The sequence below is a fragment of the Callorhinchus milii genome, unplaced genomic scaffold (assembly GCF_018977255.1).
Source record: "Callorhinchus milii isolate IMCB2004 unplaced genomic scaffold, IMCB_Cmil_1.0 Scaffold23, whole genome shotgun sequence".
Classification (NCBI taxonomy): Eukaryota; Metazoa; Chordata; class Chondrichthyes; order Chimaeriformes; family Callorhinchidae; genus Callorhinchus; species Callorhinchus milii.
This window is the reverse complement of record NW_024704764.1, coordinates 2007758-2025533: the sequence shown is the minus strand read 5'-3', so window position 1 is coordinate 2025533 and position 17776 is coordinate 2007758. Positions and strand designations below refer to the sequence as shown.

At 43.0% G+C, this 17776-nt stretch overlaps 1 protein-coding gene across 1 annotated transcript in view; it reads right to left on the bottom strand.

The window, feature by feature from the left end:
• Window positions 1-1756: 1756 nt before the first annotated feature.
• The window catches only part of LOC103185703 (rho GTPase-activating protein 23), a 98450-nt gene continuing 82430 nt past the window's right edge, over window positions 1757-17776 (bottom strand). Inside the window, exons 17-24 of the mRNA XM_007904340.2 lie at window positions 17290-17368; window positions 16974-17047; window positions 16658-16747; window positions 16136-16261; window positions 15013-15054; window positions 13967-14072; window positions 6239-6270; window positions 1757-4893 (exon numbers count right to left, since the gene is read on the bottom strand). Coding sequence (XP_007902531.2) covers window positions 3187-4893; window positions 6239-6270; window positions 13967-14072; window positions 15013-15054; window positions 16136-16261; window positions 16658-16747; window positions 16974-17047; window positions 17290-17368 — 2256 coding nt within the window. The 3' untranslated portion in view covers window positions 1757-3186. The remainder of the gene's footprint in view (window positions 4894-6238; window positions 6271-13966; window positions 14073-15012; window positions 15055-16135; window positions 16262-16657; window positions 16748-16973; window positions 17048-17289; window positions 17369-17776) is intronic.

Here is a 17776-nt window from a genome sequence, read left to right as displayed (position 1 = left end):
AAAAAATCTCTTCTCTCCAGCTTCCTAATGAGCACAAGGATCTATTGATCACAGGTTAAGTAGGTCAGTAGCTTCGCTGGCTGTTTGCCACAGGGCAGGCTGCAGATAGAGTATCAGAAGGGAGTGGAGCTCAGCGACCAGACACTGGAACATTTAGACCCGATCATGGATCCGTTCTTTGTAATTAATCTTAAATTGGATTTCCAATTCACGGATCACCTCGCTGCAAGTTCTGAACGGTGCCAGGACAATAGAATTCCACGTTAAAGGACGTTTGTCAAATCTTATCTACATTTGCTTAAAACCACGATACACTGACCTAAACTGTAACACAATGGATCATCACCTGAGCTGCGCACAATGACAGACATTGTTGCTGACTATTCCTCTCTAACAAGAAATAGCTCGACAAAGAACTGCATTTCCTCGTGGAGACGCCGCCTATCTAAAGGCAGACAGTGCTCATTTTTCTTTAAATAAAGACTTACAAAAGGTTAACCCGTTAGATTGTAAATCTAACCTTTAAATTAATAAATAAGTAGAAATATAAATAATTCAATGATTAGTATAATTATCATTAGTTTATATAAACTGTATATACATTTCTTAAATTTTACATCTGTCCATTTCTGCTTTTAGAGTTTATTAAATTGAATTGTTACCGTGGTCTCCTTTGTAATTCCCAGGACAAACACAAAACTTGGAAAAAGAAAGTAGGGTGTTTCAGTAGACGCTGATCTGCAGCGTATGCCTAAAGCGAACTGGCCCAGAGTCAGTCCACTCATCCTCCTCGCAGCTTTGTACCAGTTGAAAAGTTGCCATGTAAAGCAGTGTTTTAAGGGCACGTTCCCGGGAGTCAGAAGTATTCATTCTAATCCTTTCCCTTCTCTACAGGAAAATTCCAATTGCCTGGAGCTAAGTCTCAATCCCAGACATCGCCATATCCCTGCGAGCTGGTTGATGTCCAATTAGCAACGAGTGACCTTCCTTCTCGTGTGTGTGTGTGTGTGGGGGGGGGGGGGGGTGGGAGGGGGGATGGGGTGGTATAGGGGGGACAGAGAAGGCAACGAGGTCAGTGCTGAGCAGCCTCTTATCAGGGTGGAACTGGCTCCAAGGTGACTTGCCTGGGCACTGGAGATGACAGACCAGCCAGCCTGGCTCGTCACAGGTCTCGGGAGAGGCCGATCTCAGCTCTTGGCAAGCCTGTGAGAACAGGTAGATCGGTCCGAGGTGAACAAGCAGCAAGAAACGCGACCAACTGGTCACAATGGCAAACTACGCAAACGCTCAACTGTCCGGGGCCTTGGGATGTCATATAAATGCGACTTGTTGCTGTTGTTTGAGCCGGCTAAACTCCAGCCAGTACCTCAACACACGCTCCGGGGTCCCCCAAGCTTTGGCTCGCACCGATGTGAACCTAATGCTTTCTGGAATTAGGTAAACAGGGTATAAACAGGACAAATAGAGCATTTCCGGATGTAGGTGGTGGCATACGTATGTAAAACTCTGGTTCGGATTCTCTTGAACATGGCAATACCCGGCTGACCAAAAAAACATATGGGTTCTCTGACACCGACTGGCATCATTCCCTATCAGTCATTAGCCATTAAGATATGAATAGAAAGCAATCAGGCCAGCCACTCAGCCACTAATCTCAACATGAACAATAATAATCCTTGCATTTGATATAGTGCCTCATCACGTCTTCGAGACATCTCGAAGTGCTTCACAGAATACACTGTAAAGTTAGTGACTGTGCATTTTGTGGGCTAAACGCTGTTAATTGCTTGCCAAATCATTTACTAAAGCATGGCTCCCTGTACCTAGTCAGAGAGCAATTATGTTGAGCTCCGACGCCCCTCAGCTCTGAGACTCGGAGTGGGGAAGAGTAGAAAAATGAAAGCATTCGGAATTTTTTTTAAAAATGTAATATTCTGCTTGTATTAAAATGCCATTTCTCTGACTGCGAGGGAGAGTGCTCACACAAGCCTCGGGGAATGATTAATTGCTGTAGATGTAGGTGAAACAAACAAAAAGAGGATAATTCAATGAAACAATAGATGACTGAAGATTTGCAGACGTCTTTGCCACAGAACGGCTGGTAGTGATGGGTACCAAATCCAAATGTTCCATTATATTCCGATCAGGATTTCCCATTAGAAGGCCTAAACGTGGCTATTTATACCAATCAGCTTATCCCAGACCCTGACGTTGCTGGCAAACACAACTACAGGTGCAAACAGTATGTTTGTGTTATATTTTTAATCCAGTATTTGCTAATAAACCCTCCAGCTATTCTTTTTTTGCTGCTGGGTAATATAATATCAAGTTGCACTTATTATACAGCGTCCCCTTTTCCCATAAAAAATATACGTCTCAAAGCACTTTACAAAAGAAAAGTTGATTGGAAGTGAAGTGAATGTTGTTGTACAGACCAACACAGCAGCTGATCCGCAGCAGTGACCTCCCAGCTGTACTGTGTCAGATTTCTGTGTAAATTGATGACTATTCGAAGGATTTACTTATTTTTAAAAACCCCAAAGGACTTTTTATACCAATAGCTTCAGCGATTTCAGGACTCCCAGTGACATCAGCCTCAGCACTTTAGCCATTGCCTGGTCATTTTGATTATTACACAATATAAACTCAAGCGCTGTGTTCCTCCAGTGAAAGCAAGTGGAGGTTTACTAAAGACAAAGTACTTTATCGGTCATTTTTGGGGTGCGGAGAGGGCCCCCCCTCCCGCCCACACTCTCAAGAGTTTGTCGCCCATTATTGGCAGCTGTCAGGAAGATGGTGCTATTCGTACCAAAGGAAAAAGTAGTTGCATTCTTTTTCTCTTCTTTACACTGTGTTCCCCTTCATGGAAAAATGAGTGAAATCTCTTTAAAACATTGAGAAATTCAGTGCAGATTTTTTTCCTGTACAAATAGCAAACAGCCCCAGACGAATGGGAAATAGACGTACTTAATCCCCTTCTTAAAGAGTTCTGGTAGATCGCATTATATTGTTAATTTCTGACGAACAATATAAAACTATTTTTTTTCCCTTTTAAAAGAACTCGGATTCGGTAACCCATAGCGAGTTGGAACCGGGGCGTAGGGGAGGGGAGGGGAGAGGATAGAGAAACAAAGCCACAGACTGACTTAGCTCCTGAGTACTTTAGCCAGTTACCTGCAGATTCCATCATAGGTACTGATGGAATCGGGAGGAGGCTGTGTGTTTAGGTGCCTTTGTGTCCGTTGGAGATTTGGTTGAATTGGAGTCAGGGTCTCGGTCTTTGCCTGGGCCTGAAGGTGGTGCCGCAGAGAGACCCGAGGAGGAGGAGGAGGAGGAGGAGGAAGCTGACCTCCGTCCCGAGCTGTTAGTGATACTTGCACTCACACTGCCAGCCATTGCTTTGCCGCTCTGGTGAGGCCCCCCAGTGTGTGGTTGTGAAACATGGGACAGGTCTGTTGTACATGTTTCGGTGCCTGTGACTGGCTGTGCAATTCTACCACTGATCGAAGATTCAACCCGATGCCTAAACTGGTCGACAGCAGGTGTCTTGCCTCCACTGTTCTTGCTTTCTGGCTGCTTCTCCTTCCATTCTCTGAAGTTTAATTCGGGCAAATCGTTCTGCACGACCACAGTGTGTCTCCTTCGAATGTTCTTCTTCCTGCGCGTCTCTGGTGAGCTCTGCTTCCTCAGCCCCACTCCAAACATATCATCCGCCGAGGTTTTAAGACGCAGTTTTACGTGATCAGCCAGCGTTCGTTTGGACGTTTGAGTTGAATCTTCCTTGTCATTCTCGTTTTTGTGAAGGTCACGGCTGGTGGTAGATGTGGGATTATTTGCGTTCTCTAACATTAGCGAAGCTTTTGGGGGCTCTTTCTCTTCTTTAAGTTTCAGTTTAGAGTCCCAGTCTCCTTTTGGCTTGGACAATTTTTTTCTGGCCAAAGTGTCACACTGAATTAACCTGTGGGAATTGAACGTCGGTCGACAACTTAGCTTTTGGGTTACGCTCCCTTCTTTGTCGGAGCTCGCGTTGCTGTCTGACTCGCGGCGACCAGGTCTCCCCTTTGGCTGCTGCGAGCAGCGGGAAGCCTTGCTGGGCAGTGGCCGGGTCTGGTAGCCACTTTCATTGTCGGTTTCGATGTGGCCGCCGTCACTGACCAGCTCACTTCTTTCGTCGTCTGCCTCGTCGCCTCGGCTCTCCGCGATCGACTGCACCTCGGAACTCAACGTGTGGTCCAGGGTGGTCACAGTGGACGAGATGGTGGAATATCCCGACACAATGGAGCTGGCGTCGGTTGGAAGGCTCTCCCTGTGTTCCACTTCGGCGCTTCTCCACAGCCGGAATCGGTTTCTTTTAGAGTGCGAGTCACTGGCGCTCTGAGACGGAGGAGAGGTAACGGCTAGTTTGTCCCCTGAACCGTTACTTGGGTCTGAGTTGAGCGATTTGGGGGAGGCGCCGTCTTTGAACAATCCCTCAGGACCAGCTGAGGACGGACTGAGAAGTGAACTGGACAACGAGTTCTGATTAGCTACGTCGCCAGCCTCCCCCCGACATACCCGCCTGCACGGCTGCTTGGAATGACCGGTTTCCCCCACTAGTTTATGATCTTCCTTATCAGCAATGGACTGGTGAAATTGCTCCAACACCACACTTCTGCTGCTCGCTGCCTCCTTCTCTTTACGCCCTTCCATCTCCTTCTGTCTGTCTGCTTCCTTTCTGTTCGCTGATCCCTCTTTGTTAATAGCCTTAATAGGTTCATGCTCTGAATCGTCATCGGTGCTGCTTTCAGGCACCTTCGCCTCTTTTTGCTTTTTTCTCTTACGATTGACCGATGCAAAGATTGATATCACCAGAAGTTCCCTGCTGTACAGATCCTTCCTGGATCCCCAGGATCCCTGCAATTACACACAGATCAAAACAGGCTTTCACACGATTGAACATGTTTAGTGCTTACAGTGGGTTTCATTCATGTGCGGCTCCACATGCCCTTTATCCAAAGGCTTCGGGAGCTCACACGAAAAACCTCCCCTCCGCCATGAGATGACCAGATCCCTAAATGCTCTTGAATTATTTTAAACAAACTTTCCAATATTTCGGAGTTTCCTTCCAAGATTTCACTACTTCCAATTGAAGCCAAATTGTTTGCCCAGTCTCTGCGCAATGGGTTGAACCAGAACGAAAGCTCATTGTTGTTCCATCCGACTTGGCTCGGATACCCTGGGAAGCCAATTGCGAGGCACGGAGAGCTACGTCTCACGGGCATGTTGAGGGAGACAAGGCAGATCAAAGACAGCTGCTGCTGCTGCACTCACAGTACCAGGACAGACAGCACCAGCACCATTTGTGTAGCCGTGCAAATAGGCAGCATCCAGTTATATTGGCCACTTGCCTACTCTGGACTGAGAGGAATTCACAGAGTATGGCTAATCAGACTCGGGACCTGACAGTGCCGTTTCTAGGCCGAAGAGAGTCAATGGCAGTCATGAGAAATGTCAAATGTTATGGCTACTTCAGCAGGGATCAGCCTCGGTCTGGTCTGTGTGGCTCTGTGCTGTCCCAAAAATCATATTTAACCTAAAACAATGCATTTAGTTTAACCCACAAAATGCAGTGTCACTAGACAAATTCAAGGAGATATTTTTCGACACTGGTGAAATTTCCATAGGATGCAGCTTTACATTTTTCCTCTACTTTACCAGTAATAGATAATTAATATTCACATTACCTGCAGGTGGCTGGATTAAAAGAGGATTAGGAATATTAGCACAAATTAATAAAATGATTTGCGATCTTTATGTAAAATGGTAAATATTACAAACTTTGGACCCAAAAACGAGAGCGCTGAATCAAACTGATCCTAGCCCAAAGTGCTGGGAGTTCACAAAGACCTGTTACCCCCTGTTACAATACAGCGTTTATGAGACTATGGAGGAGCTGAAACAAACTTTCAGAGATGCATTTTGCCTCCTCACTCTACCTGCCATGAGAATGATGGCACTCGCGCACACACACTGATCCTCTGGACGTCTAAATACAGTTAGACCCTTGGACTGAATACAATCAAGTGCTTCTGAACACAACGATCGTCATTCTTCTACACGTTTCAGTTGTTGGTCAGTGCACTGTAGAAGTAAAACATGGGGGTAACAGGGCTTTGTGGACACCCTGTCGACGCTAAATAAGAGGAGTGACTCCCCAAATACTCTCCCACCCAATGGGCTATGGGTCTTTAGTCCTTACCTTGGACTTTGCTGAGTCACTAGTGGTTGAATCTGTAAGTGCAACAAAGACAAGCACACATTAGGGGCAGCTCAGCCCATTAGTTAACACTGTAACACAATTGTTAATGGTCAAGAGTTAGGGGCAGGAAGGTGACAGGACAAAGCTATAATAGCAGGCCACGAAAAAAGCAGCACTTTGTGCAACATGGAGATCACGGCAAGGCAATGGACTTACAATACTTATTTGCATTTTCAGGTTTATTGATCTTTTTGTCCCCATCAAGGGGGAAAGGAATTGAATATTTGTATGAACGGTTTTACATTTACTGTTTGAAAAACTGATTGTAAATGACCTACAAAGGCAGAAACAGAGGCTAACTGCGTGCTCGATTGAAAGGTTTCTGTAGGTGACGTAATATTTTCCGCAGAACTGGGCAAAATCTGAAAATGCAAAGGTCTGATTATGTATAAGTGAAATTTATTCGACAAACAGGCTCATTGTTAACTGTAACGCAAGCACTCAGCCAAGCCTCTCGCAAAGTAACCTTTGTCGTCTTCAACGCAAAATGATTATAACAGATCATGCTCATGGCTTGCTGCTGGTGGCTGTGCTGGGGATCGAGAAGGTGAGGTCAATGAGATCTGGGTGACTTATCACCACCAGTTTGATAGCTCTCACTATCCTGAGCCAAGGCAACTGGTTGTCCTGGAGTCTGACCGCTGGAATTGTGCTCTGACACTGATCTCAGTTCCAATGGCTGTGAAGCTGAATTGTGGCCAATGCAGAGAGTCTGAGAGGGGTCTGAGAGGGGCTCCAGTGGACAGGGCTCGGAGACATCCAGCTACCTCGCAAGACTCGATCAGTGGAAACCTGACATCAACTTTCACACCTAGGCCTTACTAGGCAAGATCATTGCTTTGTGATCGAAGTGGAGTTCAGGTTTATTTATGCTCAATATCTGTAGATTTCTGTTGGTTCATTTTGTGCTTTTGCGCAGTAACAGAGTCAAATCTGAACAGGCAAATGGTTGGGTTTATGAAGCGAGAGACAATTTGATTCACCACTTTTCCTGCATTCAGATGTCTGTTTGGTAACTTTCTGCAAACAGTTGGTGACAATGAAAATATAGCGCATCTTGCTAAAGCGCAGGGGAAATAATGCCACACAGCTTCTTTACTGACGTGCAAGTTACTGAATTGCTCACTGAAGGACTGTGCTAAGATAGGCTGATCTTATTCTAGATGTTGACCCTCAGCGGGATTTGGCAGTGTCCAGAAGTCCGGACAGTCACTGAAACTGTTGCAGCTCACTGCATTCTGCAAGTCTTGTTTTAAAAGACTCAGTCCATTAGCGACGTGGTCATTACCAGCTGAACTTTGCAACCAGGATAATAATAATCCTTGCATTTGACATGGCACTTTTCACGTCTTCTAGATGTCTCAAAGTGCCTCACAGAATATACTGTAAAGTGAATTGACTGTATATTTGTGGGCGAAAAGCGGCAGCCAATTGTGTACAGCAGCGTCCCACAAACAGTCTTGGGTTGAAGCGAATTTATTATTTTTTTGAGGGATTATTATCAGGCGTTATTATTATTATTATTATCATCAATATTCAGGCATCCAGCACTTCAAATTAACCTGTGTTCTTAGTCCTATATAAAAAAATAAGTGGAGGTGAACACTCCCACTCAAACGATTTGGAAAGACAATGAAAAGTGTGAATATACACCGAATAAATAGGAATATGAATTACAATTGAGTAATCCGTCGAAAATATACTGTATTTATATACTGTATGTGGCTGGTGTCATCTTAAAAGGAACTCAACTGTATCAGGAGCTCATCATTCTGGCTTGCTAGGGTGTGGATAGTTTGTTCAGATCCTGACAGTGCAGTATCAACTGTGCAAAGCTCCACATACTGATTTTTTGCTGTTGAAAGATCCTCAAAAACCTCATGAACACATTGCCACAAAGACAGAAAAAGCCTGCAGCCTTTCACAGGATTGCAGCATACTTCACAGTTTCCAAATGACATCAAAATATTTATTTTTTTCTTTTACCACAAATAAGCGTCTCATTGAAAGCCTTTTGTGAACCGGAGACTCGAGATATATTTAGCGCTGAATCCAGCTACTAAATTGGTTGTTTAAGTGTTGTTTTTAAAATATTGGCACAGTAGTACCACAGAGACAAAATGCTGCTCAACAGAAGGAAGTGAATTGTTTTGTCTCATGTAGCAAAGCCGCTAGAATCAAAATCAAACGGGTTAATATCAATCTCCACACAGTAAGTGCAAAAAACAAAATGGAACAAAGGATGAAATGTGAAGAAAATAGGAAATCTTTGCAGAGTGCAAACTATGTTACATGATAAACTAAACCTACCCCTGTGTCTTCACCAATAAAGAATTGTGTGTCTATTCTCCTCAGAGCTGGGCACTCTGTGATGTCACTATATGTTTGAAGGGGGTTAATTTGCGACATTTCTTTAACAGATTTCTTAATAAGAAATGTGCAAAACCATCGAAATTCTAGAACGTCAATTCCGCAGTATGGAATCGGCGGTTTTTGTTTTAGACAACAAATTGCACCTCAATATTAAAGACAGCAACAAGGCAACCTGAAGTTTAATAAGATCCAGCTCAAATTACAAGATTTTTATACTCTACAAAAGTGGTTTTTTTTTTAAATCTAGGTTATCAGTATTTTCTAAAAAAAAGTATTTTTTATTAGGATGCTTGTGGTATTTTTGTCTCCGTGTATGAATCTGTACTAGAGGGCAGAAAGTCATCCTTCCACAAAGATGCTAAGAGAACCGGGGGTAAAAAGCGCCCCGGGACTCTATCCCGTGCGAAGGGAATTATATAAATGCACGTTGTTGTTGTTGACCCTTCTTGAACCGGAAGGCCACTGAATCCTAGGACTCATCTCCATCCACTGATCTGCTACGCTCAATGCTAATATAGACATCGCAATGCCCCAAGAGTTCTCGTTAAGAATCAAGTCTGAAAAAACACAGTTGCATAACGAGCGCGCGCTTCCTGCTTGCAGACTTGGTGATCTGGGAAAGGGTCAGCGGAGGCTGCAAGCTTCCCATCCAAAGGGAATGAAAATAATTGGGGCTGGAGCACGCATCCCGTTCCAGATCAAGGGAAATTTCCATGCATCTGTGGAACTCTTAAGTCTGGTTTGGACTGCTCAAGCTTGATGATGGGTTACCTACCGCCTGTGTCACTGACACTCGGGTGCCCAAAAATAATGCACGGACGATTCTTGCACACGCAGCCTTGCACTTTAAAGCAGCCTTGGTAGACAACAAGGAATCATCTGCTTTTCCAACTTAATTCAGGGAATGGGATGTGGCTCAGAGAGTCCGAAAGTAGAGAAGTAATCTGTAATCACTTTATGACGCTGCTGCAAATACGTCTGTAATCCACACATTAACTATGCTATGGATATAAATACAATCTGCCTCATTTTAGGGCAGAATTCGATGCCATTTGGAATCCTTTGTAAAACCGAAAAAGGACTTCAGTTGAGAAAAATTAAAGCCTACAACCCTAAAATCAGCCAAAATGTCTTCCCTCCAACTGGCAGAGATTGCATTGTAATTACCAGCTACTCTACCACAGAGCTAACGCAGTGTATTCCAGCATAAAGATTGGGAGAGAAAGAGAGAGAGAGAGAGAGAGAGAGAGCAGTAATCAGCTTAATCTATGCTGATATAACCATTGGAATGCCCAACCTTGGTTTTATTGTCAAATGTTGCGACGTACGTATAAAAACAATTTCTTTAAGTATTCAAAATGTGTTTTTTTTTTGCAAAACTAACAAAAAAAAATGTTTTTTGTCTTGCCGTACCTAGAATAAACATGATTCAGAGGACAGGAACAAGGAGCCTTCCTCACTTATCTGCCGCGTTGCATTATTGTTGAGATGGTAAAGATTAATGCTATCACAGTTCTCAAGAGGGTTAAACGCTGCTGTATAGTGTACACTCTGCATGAGATGGTAATTGCAGCTGCAGTCACAAGGAAGAGTGGGAGGGAACACAAGGTTTGAGTATGAAAAACCAATGGAAAACCAAGCTTACAAACAATAGGGAGCAATGGTCAAGTCTAGCCATTTAGCTGTATCTAGGTGACGTGTGTGGGAGATATTAGTGGCCAGGGTTTGTTTGATACTATTCAATACTCATCATGTCTAGCGAATTAAATAATATTTTTTGTGGGTGGACATGATGGAAGAGGAAATATTCATATATATATTTTTAAAAAGTCACCAAGAATGTGCTTTACATTGCAAAGGAATACCATCTGCTGTGTAGACATTTCGCCAATTCGCCCACAAACTATACAGTCAATTCACTTGACAGTTTATTCTGTGAAGCTCTCTTGAGACGCCTCAACGATGTGATAAGGCGCTACATCAAATGCAAGGATTATTATTGTTATTATTGACAAATGTGTCCTCTGTATTTGCTATTGATCGGATGCATGCAGTTTATTTTCAGATAGTGGAAATGCAAGTCTCAGACGTCACTAAGCTACGCACTTGCCGGGTTCCTTGTGGAGCATGTTTTTAAGACTCATGTCCAGAAGCACCCACTAGGCTGCCATTCAATATAATAATTGGATATACACCGTTTTGGGATCTGTTAAAACCTAAATACTACATAGCTTTTTGGACATTAGCTTGGTGCGAGCAAATTCAAGTCCGGATAAGACATAAATTTTTCAGTTTTTTCCCAATCAAAACTTTACAGCAGTCAATTGATGTGGATGGATGTGAAGCAGACATCTGGAGAACGCTCCTGATAATACACCAGCACGCTCGAGGGATTGAAATACACAAACCCAAGTCCCAGTCACTCTGCCTTGATGACAAACATGTTTTTACTGACATTGCAACAGAGGAGCCAGATCATACCCGTTTTATTTCTCCACAAGGTCCGCTTTAGGAATAAGAGACAGTAGAAAGTAAGAAAACAGTCATCAAAGAGAGGAAATTAGAAAAAAATAGCAAATCAGTTAAGACTCCTTCATCTGATCATCATTATCACCCGTGTTTAGCCTCCACTTAAGGCTCTGTATTCTTTCACTTAACGGGTTTATCTCCCCATGCATCAAAGGTGAGGGGACAGAGGAAAGAACACCAAGCCGTTTGAGTAAAGAAAGGCAGACCATGCACTCCAGCTAAAACTTCTCAGGAAGTTCTGGGTTCAGGAAGCAGGGGAAAGCCACACATCTTGTGTTTGGGAACGTGTCGATCATGGGCCCGAGGGTTTCCTGCAGATAGTTCAAGAGGCTTTTCTTGCAAAATCCCTGCCTGGTGTCCATCGAGGCCCAGGGATAGTCGGGAATCCAGGCCACTACTGTATAAATTAGCTTCGCTGTTGTGTGCAATGCACTTCATTCACAGAACCCAACGTAGGCGGGAAATGCCAATGATATTGTCAATAGAATTTAATTTTATTGTATTCTCTCTGCCTCAAGGCATTCCATTCACACTGTATCACAATGCCTCTCACAGCATTGGTCTATATTCAACAAACTGTATCAAGTCCCTTCAATAGGTGATAAATGACATGATATAGACTGATGGGAGTCTTTTGCCAGAGCAACAACCATTAGAGAGAACACATATATTAGAAAAAAAAACTCCAGTAGGAACAAACACAAAAAAAATCCAAAGGAAAAAAAAATAAAAGGCCTGTTTTGTTGTGATGACTTTCAGACCATTGTCTCTGGGGAGTCTGAATGTTCAGCCACTCTACCACATTCTGCTGAAAACGTACAATATGGATTTTGATTATTAAAACTGAATGAGAAAGGCGTAAATGAGAGAAATTAAAGACTGTAACATAATCCTTTAGGACAAACCATGAATAAAATCTGTTCTTCCTATCACTATCCTTTTCTTATGATCACTGCCCTGCACCATGTGTGTGGTCAGATCTCTCTAATCAGATCAGATCGTTGATGGGATTATGATCACGGGTCTTCATAAAGTAGCCTCTGGATTATTGTTACTGTAAATGTTTAGCTTTGAATATTCTCTCTCTATTTTCTGCCTTTTCAATTGCAAGGATTATTTGTTGTTGTTATTTTGAGTTCCCAGGTATAGCCCCTCATACAATAAGAACTGTATTGAACAACCCGTTTGAAGCACACACACACACTTCACAGGAACATCCAATGCACTAGGGCTTCAGGTTGAGGACATCGTTAAACCTCCAAGTCTCAGACGTGATGGTCTCTGTGGTCCCTCCTCAGAGCCAGTTCAACTCCAGGAAGACACTGCTCCCCCCCGCCCCACCCATCCCCAGTATTAGATGATACTCCAGGACCATGAGATTGAAAGGATGGCTCAGTAACTGTGGATAGGTCAGTGAATCTTCCCCGGTGCTGCTCTGTAGTTAGCTGGTGGTGCTGACAGTGGCTGAAATCTGATTTAAGTCAGAACTAATTGTTGGCAATGCCTGTTCCTTAGTGTTGTATCTGACAACCTGAGAAAGATCAGCTCCATGTCTGAGGGATGGCTAGGACTTGAAATGGATCTTTCAGCCCAGGACAGCACACTAATTTGATGGGCCAGCAACTGGGTTTATATTTTTATAATGAGATTTAATTTGCATAATTCCATGAAGAGGAAATATCAGATCCTGCAGTAACCTGCTGGAACTCTAGTCAAGATGTCCCAGTACTGACGTGCTGTGTGCTTCACAGCATTGGAAACAATATCAGCGGGTTACGCACAGGATTTGACATTTCCAAATCATATTACCAATGTCGCAAATCAGCTTGCCTGTGACTAGAGGAGCCTGCACTCCTCACACCACAATCACGAGACTGCCTCGCACAAATCAAACTGCTTATTTCTTCGAGCAAATCAGAATAACTCTTCTTTTCCATTAGTGTTTTGTCACAAGCAAACCATGTAAAGCTCAGTTACACGGGTGACTCTGAGTTGAACTTGTGAGTGGTTACCAGGGGACAGAAATGATCACTATTGTGCTGGGATTGTGGAAATAGTGCTGTTCGCTGCTCTCTGATTTTCAGATTGAGTGATGGCCATCGATCCACTACCTACTGAAAGGATAATTATACAGACCTGCTACTCATCAGACATTCTGACGGCGATGCAGGACAACCTGTACAGTCATTTGATTGGAAACTGAGCTAACTCAACAAACTGTGTGGAATGGTCTATTTCTGTGCTGTAAGGTGTACTGTTACTACGCAATTCTATGTTTTTGGGGATCAAGTTCAACCTCAGGGAGATACCGCTTACCCCCAGAACCAAATGAACATGCAGGGCATTTATTTTAATACAGCGAAAAAGGTGACGGGTTGGGTAAGGTTCTGGTTCCACATCAACTGACTGAGGTTCCCGAGATGTTTATGGTGCTGAAATGGAGAGAGAATGTTTTTCACTGAAACCATCTCCTGCTACTTGCAGGAAATGCCCTGCAGACCTGATTACAAGGAATTGCATTATTTTGCTCAACAAACCCAACAACGACTGTATCTTAGTCTTTAGGCTTGCGTACAATTGAGATGTTATGAGCTAAAAAAGTAATCTTCAAACCAAACCAACATTTAGAAACAGATTAGATACTATAAAATCGGGAATAAATACTGTATACTCCAGAACTATAGAGACGTACAGGTACAATCTGCTATTATCTACTCTACTGTAAGACAAAATCAGAATATCACAGTGCAGAATGTGTTCTGTTACCTGAGATATCTCCCGGTGCTCCTCCTGTTCTCCCAATGTTTGACAACAGATGGTCTATGTTTGGGACTGGCTGTAAGTCAGTGTTACCTATAGGGTCAACTGGAGCCTGGAACATCAAAATGTACAAATAATTAGTCTGATTCTGTCTCAAAATGTAAGCAATTGCTTTTACATTGTTTTAATATCTTATTTTGCTTTTCTGTGTTTGCGTTCAGCTGGGGGAGCAGTCAAATGATGAGCAGAATCCTCCATCGCACTGGCAGGCATCCCTCAATGCTAAGCAGGTGACAGGAGATGAAATTGCAGAGTGACACAGAGACACATTCCTCCTGGATCACACTGAGAAGCAAATGTTTGACGACTGCAGAGATCTGCTCGCTGTACACAGCGGGTTTCAGCATAACACAACGGTAGATTTTAAATCTTTGCTGAATGTCTAGTGCTGTACGGCAAAGGGTGAAATTACACCATACAGTGCAGCAAATTCAGCAAGAGCGTTACTAATCAAAAGGTTCTTTTAACACTGAGGAATTTGTCACACACCTGAAAGAATTGAAATGGTCCATTTTTACGATTGGTACATAACATCTGGGATTGCTTCAGTTGGGGTATTGGAATGCCCACCCATGCTACACACAGTCAATCTTCATAACACGCAGTTCATGAACACCAACCATGTAAATCTTTTTGGGTCCATGTACGTTACCTGCCTCAGACAGCTTTCAGCTCTCCTGCCTTAGCGCTAAGTCGATCTCATTTTGTTTCTCTCTCTTTCTCTCTCGCTCACACACACACACACACACAATCAATCAATCAATCAGCTGACAGTTTCTGTCCTAAATGTATTAACTGAGTTCACGGCAATAAGCAGCGGATGTGTGATTAATAATATTATGAGGCTTCAACAACTCAAATTTAGCTTGAGTTTTTTTTAAGCTTATAATATGCTCCCTAGTTCTCTTCTCCATTCACCCCGTGCCGTATATGGGCTGTTAGGAATAAAAATGATATAATCTGGTATTGTCCAGCACAAAACCATAACTTACCTCTTCATCCTTGTCCTGATCTTCACTGAAAAACCACTCGTACTGAAAAAGGGAAACACACTGGTTTGAAACAAAACATAGTAATCAGCAGTGACACACAGGACAACGACTGCTACAGGTTACTTGATGAAAGAGAAAGCTTGCCAGTTGGCAATAAAATCCAACTACAACTTTCACTTGCCAGTGCCCTTCACATAGGGTAGTGTCTTGGAGCACTTTACAGGGACAGGTAGGAGGACGAGCGGAGGGAGGTGAGTTGAGGGAACGAGCAGAACAGAGGGGTAAGAGATGTGGCGAGGGCATGAAGGGATTTACAGGTGAGGATCTTGAATAAAATAAGTACATGTAGAAGAACTTTTGGCTGAGTCACACTTGTAAACTACTGTTATGTTTTGTTTTATACACTCGGCCTATTTTGCCGTTTTTGCTCTTCCAAGATGCCATCCATTCTTATGCCAATTCCCTATCTCTTTCCCTATACTTTCCAATGCTCTTCTGTTGATGTGTTTGTCCAATTCTTTTCTAAATGCCCAGCATAATGTATGAGATTGATCATACATCTGTCTGTGCTGTTGTATTATCACTTAATCACCAAGGGAATCATAAAAAAAAATCAACAATATATAATAATAAGGAATCATCATTTCTCAATGGCAAGCTACGTGGTTTGAGCAGGTTAAACCCCAGCAGTTACCCCCAATGCACATTCTGGGGTCCCCAAGCCAGATACTCGGCTGACCACAAAAAACATAACTCGAGTCACGAGCCCTCTCTGGCTCAGGTAACTCAGGCCTTCTCCAACCCTACATTCCACCATTGGTGATCGAGCCTTCCCCTGCTACACCCTTAACCTCTGGAATGCCTTCTATCTCGCACGCTCGCTATGTCTTTAAGTCTGCCTAAAAATCTACCACTTCCACCACACACAGCTATGGTCATCTCTCCTTCTCTCCTCTTTCCTCAGCGCTACTCCACCAGATAAAAAGACAACTCTTTCTTAGGTGCGATGATGGAGGTAATAAACCTACATACCCAAATGGCTGCCTTTGAAATAGCATTGCCATATCTCTCAATGCAACGATGGCCACGGAAACACATCACAAATTGACGGCTTTAAACTTACATGCTGGATTAAGGTTTCGATTATCTTGTACCGATCTTGCATGTGCGTCACCATGTCAATCATGTTGTCTTCTGATGTTCTGACAAGAGTGGGGCCAAACACCAAAGCTAAATTACGAGGTTCCATCTGAGTGTAAAGCAATTGAGATTTCTGTCAAGAAGAATCCAGGGCACAACTAAACATGCAGCAACTAGAGAAGGGTTGAACTGTTGTTAATATTTTATTAAAGGATAAAAATGCATACACAGGAGCTTTTCCAATTGTCTACATGGTCTCAATCTTAGCACTGGGCTACACAGACTGGAATTACAGCTTTGATTCCTGGTCTGGGCTGAGTTAGCTGATCTTAGCTTGGAAATCTACAATTGACCTCAGCAACCCTGGGTTGGGGAGAGAAAGATCCATTATGGTTTAACACATCACCAAAATGTAACTGGCGAGTTTACATTGTGCATGTAGGATCCTAAAATTTCCCATCGTGCCAGTGCCAGAGCAACTGAAGGAGCTAAAGGGGAACATTACCTTATTTTTTTCTGAGTGATCCGCAACAGTCTTCAGGTGTCCTGTGAGGAACTTCAGGGTTTCATAATAATGTTCTGGTAGGTTACGAAGCTGTAATCATGAGGCCTAACATTAATATCGAGGTATTTCTGTACAATATCAATTTCAGGATTTGCTACTCTAAATTAGCAGAAATTTCTACTCTAACCCCCACTGCCTTCCCATATCAATGTGAATTGTTATTATTCACCCCTCCTGTTGATCTGCTGTTACCAACCAATGGCAGAACGTTGTGTCAAGAGTTTAACAGGACATAATATACACCAGTTTAACTCACCAATTTCTTAAATGTTTGAAGTCTTTCTGCTGAATCCTCCAGTCTATTGGCTTCAATAAAGTCACCATATTTATCTATAAAGCATAGGAAACACCCACGTACAAAGTTAGCTGGAGGCATAAATATAATGAAGATTTCATGATTCAATAATAAACCTCTTATTAATTATTACCACCTGACAAATGAAGTGCTTACAAATGTAACACAAGATAAAAAGGCTATTGCTGTACTTTTAGTGCAATGACTTCTAAAGTGTCCAAGAATTGTAACAGTGCCTTATTGTTCTCAGTGCCACACTGAAAAGGTTTTTACTCACCATCTGTGAAGAGAGGCTCGGGAAGTTTTCGGAAGAACAATTTAAGCAAACTACTTATCACATTCAGATCCTGCCACTTCTGTAAAGACAAGGGGAGTCAGTGTGATAAAGCCACGTTTGTGATACCACTCGAGTATAACAGCCTGACCTACACAAAAAGGGTATACCCTTTACCAGTCTTTCGTTGAACAATTTAGAAGCATGAAAAAAAAGCCCTCAAGATAGTTTCTTGAAACGTTGGGTCAATTTGATGTTCTTTATGGCCTCTCTGAGGGCAGCTTCAAAAGGACTCTGTTTTTTATGCCATGAATTCAGGACCACCATGAATTGAGTTGTGGTCAGGTCATCCTGTCTATAAAGGAACAGCCCAAAAGAAATAAAATATTCTTTGGATCTCTTTTCCTCTGACTTTTGACCTCCTGGAAATGGCAGTCAGGCAGACCCGAGTACAAAGATGTCCTTAGCCCTGTGGGCCAAAGCCTGACGG